The sequence below is a fragment of the Protopterus annectens genome, chromosome 2.part0, assembly GCF_019279795.1.
Source record: "Protopterus annectens isolate FY-2018-M chromosome 2.part0, PAN1.0, whole genome shotgun sequence".
Classification (NCBI taxonomy): Eukaryota; Metazoa; Chordata; order Ceratodontiformes; family Protopteridae; genus Protopterus; species Protopterus annectens.
In genome coordinates, this window is record NC_056728.1 from 137,177,449 (window position 1) to 137,182,651 (window position 5,203).

The window sequence follows — 5,203 nt, forward strand, 5'->3', positions numbered from 1 at the left end:
CAATCTTTCCCCCCAAAGGTGCGGTCAAAAGATAAGTGCTTGGGAATTTTAAAAGGAAGTTATTGAGACTGTTTACCATAGGGGGGTGTTTTGTTATTTCCAGATTTGGAAGTGGAGGCCCCCTACTGCTTAGTTCTGAGAGTCCTTTGGGACTGAAACATGGGGTTTTTGCTGTGTTTGGGTTTGGCTTGAGAAGACCTGGAAGGGACTGGAAAAGACCAATTCTCAGGAGGCCAGTGCCTACTAAATCTAGGAGTTTGCACTTGTAAAAAATCTTTAACAGTTTGCATAAATTTAGCTTTATCTTCCATCTTTTTAAGAACTTCTTCAGCCTTGTTGCCAAACATGCGGTCCTGATTTAAAGGAGTATCCAACAATTTAGCTTTAACATGATCAAGCAAAGATTGCTCCTTAAGCCAAGCATGCCTTCTAAGCCCATACCCAGTAACAGCAGCCCTGCAAGAGGTCTCTAAAGAATCAAAACTACATTGCAAAGTATGTTTTCCAACTTGTTCAGCAGAATGCATTAAGTCCTGTAAATCTTTATTTTCCACACAGTCAGGAATCAACATCATTTTCTGTTTAAGCAGTCCAATAACATGTTGCTGATATTTTAACATATGAAATTGGCAGTTTAAAGCTCTGATTGCCAAGGTTGCAGAAGTATAAACCTTTTACCCCATCTATCCAGCACCCTGAAGTCTCTATCAGAAGGGGTAGGATTTTTAGCAGTAGATGCCTTAATGCCCTTGGGCCCCTGAGAAATAGTCTTTGGATCTGCAACAGGATTTTTTGAAAAGGAACTTGTGGGTCTCAGGAACCCTGTAGTATCTGTCAGGTTTACTAGGAGCAGAAGGCAGGGAATCAGGGGCCAAACTGGATTCCGAGAAGACATCATCAACAATGTCTAGTACAGGAGGTATAGCCAAAGGCCTATGCTGAGGTAGAAGAAGGAAATCCCCAAGCCTCTTTTTTGAGTCAGAAAATTCCTGGCTTTCCCAGTGAAAATGCTCCCTTAAAGTATGTAAAGTTTCCCGTAAAGAAAAATCCCCAGGAGGGGAAACAGAGGGAATAGAATCCTCTGCATCAGAATCCTCATAAGTAGGTATGGACAAATCCAGGTAGTCAGAAGAAACAGAATCCTTATCAGAAGATTCATAATCAAGCTCAGCCCTAGGCCTCTTGGGGGGGGGGGGTTTGACTACCCCTGATTAGAGTTATTAGATCTTCAGCCATTTTTATCATTTGTTTTTTAGGCATAGGGGCCTGAACATGTGGTCTGAGCGTCGTCGTTTTTTTTTAGACATGGATCGAGATTTAGGCCTTAGTAATGAAGGAGGTGTGGATTTAATATGCAAGTCTATAGGCCTGAATACACCCTCAGAAGCCGGTACCTGCACAGCAGCTCCGGACCAGTCCAAGGTAGAGACATCCGCAGGTTCCATAGTTGAAGTATCTCGCGGCATACCAGACTCCGAATGAGTCTCAGTAGAGGCCTGTGAATCAGAAGCAGCTGGTATCATGGGGCTGCGAAAGCGGCTCACTGAGTACCGGCGAACTGGCGACTGGCTTAGGAGAAGCGTTGTCGGCAGTTTTGGACCTCGGTTGCCTGTCTCTGTCTTTATCTTTGCATTTTTTCAGAATCCTGGTAGTCGGATGGCTAACAGACGACATTTCTGGATAATTAAACTGTGAACCGAAATATTTAGAGGCAAAAATATACTGATGATGGATAGTGCGCTGATTAAATAAAACACAAAACCGACAGCAAGGTACGTCGTGGTCAGGGCCTAGGCAAGGAATACAGTACGAATGAAAATCTTTATGAGGTACTTGCTTTCCACAAGTAATGCAATTATTAACTTTTACTGACATTGGTAAGTAGCAAGAAAAAGTTTCCCCAATGGGATACTTAGCTTTAAGCTGAAGACTTTGGTTCTGAAACTCGAAAACGAAAATTTCAGGAGTTGGCCGACTGGCACTTGCGAACTGCTTCTGCTTCGGGCACCGCATGGCAAGAAAGACTGATGCAATGGCGTCAGCTGCATGTTTTATACCCCTGATGACCTGACGTCATGGAAGAAGGGACAGCAATTGACACAGGACCCAAGACTCTGTTAATCAGGCCGACTGAGGGCAACCTGCAAGCAGATTACCCAAATGTAATGGCTGCAACAGTGAAACACGAAGAACATCTGGATAATGTGTATCCAGAAATTCTGTAGTGTCCCACTGTGACAGGGATAGCCAAGAATCCTGAAAAAGGCACTGTTTGTAGTGTTTCTACATGTAGTAGGGGAAGAAACCTTGCAGATACTTAATATTTTTACCTGTCAGGACACAAATGGGAAAAAATAATTCAAGAATCTCAGCCTACAAAATCTAATCAACTTGTTTGCCATTTATTTTGTATACAGAGCCAACACTCAGTGGAAGTTATAGATACTTATTTTACATACTTATAGAACATAGCCAAGGACTAAATTTGGTGAGCTACAGGATGGGCTTATAAGAGACAAAACAGTCTGTGGTAATAGCAATAATCAGACAAGGGGCACACTTTTAAGAGAAACAGACTTGGCCTTATATAAAGTTGTGGATGTATGCAAAGTGTGGCAAATTACTAGTAGTTTACAGTTCAAGATAAATATGTAGGGGGCCAGAAGATCAATTACAACAAACACTCCAGTTAAATGAATATGCTAACTGCATATATAGAGAAAACCTATTCCACAAGCTAACCATGGAGTGAGAAGTTTACCTAGACCTGAATGAGGTTCCACATCTATTGATTTTAAATGAGTACTCTTTACACACTGGAGAATAATCAGACTGCAACAGCTCAATAACCTAAGTAAATTTTAATGCCTTCCAAAATAAGCATATCATACTATAAATGCAAAACATTAAATTATATTCTATCACATTTTTCATATACACAACAAACATTATAGACAAAAAAAGCATCTTGTGAGGTGAAGATTCTAAAAATGAATCTTACTATTCTCATAACATATAGTCAATGTAGTATTTCCCTGGGGTAGATGACCTCCCAAAGGATAAAAAAATGCATTTTAGTTTCAACCCATGATTTTGGCACTGGTTATTTATTTGGGACAAACCTTCCTGCAGGATGGTGGATGGTCAAGTCATTTGGAGATTCAATGACTGCTCCTAGCTTGCAGTCATCTGCAAGCTTAGTCAGCTAAAGCTGTTTGAAGCTTTTACTTCAGAAAAGTAGATGCCAAACAGGAGAGGTCCCAGAACAGAACCGGGGGGGGGGGGGGGACTCCACTGGTGACTGGTCTCTTTGTGAAGGTAACTTCACATATATTGATTTCCTGCATCCTGAGCCAGTTGGCAGTGGGTGACACAGGGGTTTATTCCAAGTTTACCTGGCTTTGCTACTATGCCCAAGTGGGGAATAAGACCTTTGACCAGGTCGAGGCATGCAGTGTGTACCACTTTACCTTTATCCGTTACACTGGTAACCTTTTCAAAGAAATTCCAAAAGGCTGAGTAAGCATGACCTGCCCTTGATGAATTCAAACTAAGATGGGTCCAGTGTTTGGAGGCTCCCCATGTCCTGGTCGATTAGTTTCATAAGCATTTCCATGGGTTTGCATATGAGGCTGGTTGAACTTGTGGATCTGTAATTGCCTGGGTCTGTGAAGCTCCTCTTTTATGTAATTGAATGATCGTAGCTGTTCTCCATTCTCTTGTTACAAAACCTGTATGGAGGCAGAGACTGAACAGTGTTGTTAAGGGTGTGGCCAAATTATGCTTTGTGCTATTTAAGATACATCTATGGATGTTGTCAGGACCCACTGATGCAGTACTTTTACCTTTTGATAGCACTTTTAGGACTTGGTCATGTATGACAGCTGTAGTAGAGAATTTTCAGGTATATTATAACGTACATCTTGTTAGGTTGCTCCATAACAACTTGTTGATACCCTTAAATGTCTGTTTACAAGCTGCTCTAGACAGCAGGGGAAGGGCAAACTATAGTATAGCCAAAGGCACCAAAATGCATTGCTACAGCTCTGATCTCAGAAGTGCTTTTCAGTCGCAGTATATACTTCATGGATGCTGGTGACCCATCTACTATACATCTTTACTGAGCCTCTTTACAAGCATTACAATTGTCATTTCCTTTAAATACTATGCAAGGTTTATCTTTTCACCCATTCAGAAGCTGCACTTGTTTGCATCAATAAAAGCATGGAGGATGTTACAAGTTAAGATAAAAAGGTCACTGTACGACTTTAGAATTAGACAATGGAAGCAATGCAATCATTATTACTAAAAAGAACTTTAGAGAGCGGGGTAACAGTTTTGCAACCTACTGACACTAAACTGAAGCAGCAGAGAAGCTAGTGTGGGGCAAAGGTGCCAAATATCTTCCTACACCAAGAATGGAGGATTAAACTACAGCATTCATCAGGTATGAAAGTCATTTATTAAATATAAAAAAGTATGTTCACCATAATACAACCTTTGATTACTTCCTCTGAGTAAAACCATTTTGCTGTTCATTAGTTTTGAAATGGCTTCTGATAAAAGCAGGCTTCTGACAGGCTGGAATTCAGAATACAGCAGCTACATTAAAGACACATTTTAATATCAAATTAAAGTTCTGCAATGCCATTGGTGGCGTTCCGTGCTGACAGCATCTAGATTTCTGCAAGATGTTCTATTCTAAGTTGGTTCTATAAGCTTTACTTTGGATTCGTAGAACTATACGCCTTGCATAAAAATCTCTGTACTCCTCAGGCAGCTCTTCCAATGCTTTTAATGCTCTGTCAATTATCTGCATAGCTCGGGTGGCAGCAGTTGGGTCCTTGTTACCATATGTATCTGTCCGATCATAGACTTCAGAGGGAAGATTCTTCCAGAAGACATTAACACCCACTCCAAACTCTACTGCAACAGTGTTATGAAACCATAATGCTGCAGAGAAAGTGAAGAGAATTTTTATTTAGCAATATAAAAAAAAACTATATATAGCAGAATCCAGTTATCTTTTCTTACATTAAAATAATATTTTTAAATCAAACACAAGTTGGTATGGATTGCATAAACTTCAGTAAAAAACAGAGAGGAGAGAGACCGATATAGGAGAATTTTCTAATCAGGTATAGAGAGAATGTTCTGCTTCTAGTTACATGAATAATTGTTGCAACAGGAAAAAATGGGGTTT

At 40.4% G+C, this 5,203-nt stretch overlaps 1 protein-coding gene across 3 annotated transcripts in view; it reads right to left on the minus strand.

Moving 5' to 3' along the window:
* Positions 1-4,443: 4,443 nt before the first annotated feature.
* TYW5 (tRNA-yW synthesizing protein 5) overlaps positions 4,444-5,203 on the minus strand; it is a 200,064-nt gene continuing 199,304 nt past the window's right edge. For all 3 annotated transcript variants that reach the window (XM_044060626.1, XM_044060627.1, XM_044060628.1), the window contains exon 8: positions 4,444-4,953. In XM_044060626.1, coding sequence (XP_043916561.1) covers positions 4,697-4,953 — 257 coding nt within the window. In that variant the 3' untranslated portion in view covers positions 4,444-4,696. The remainder of the gene's footprint in view (positions 4,954-5,203) is intronic.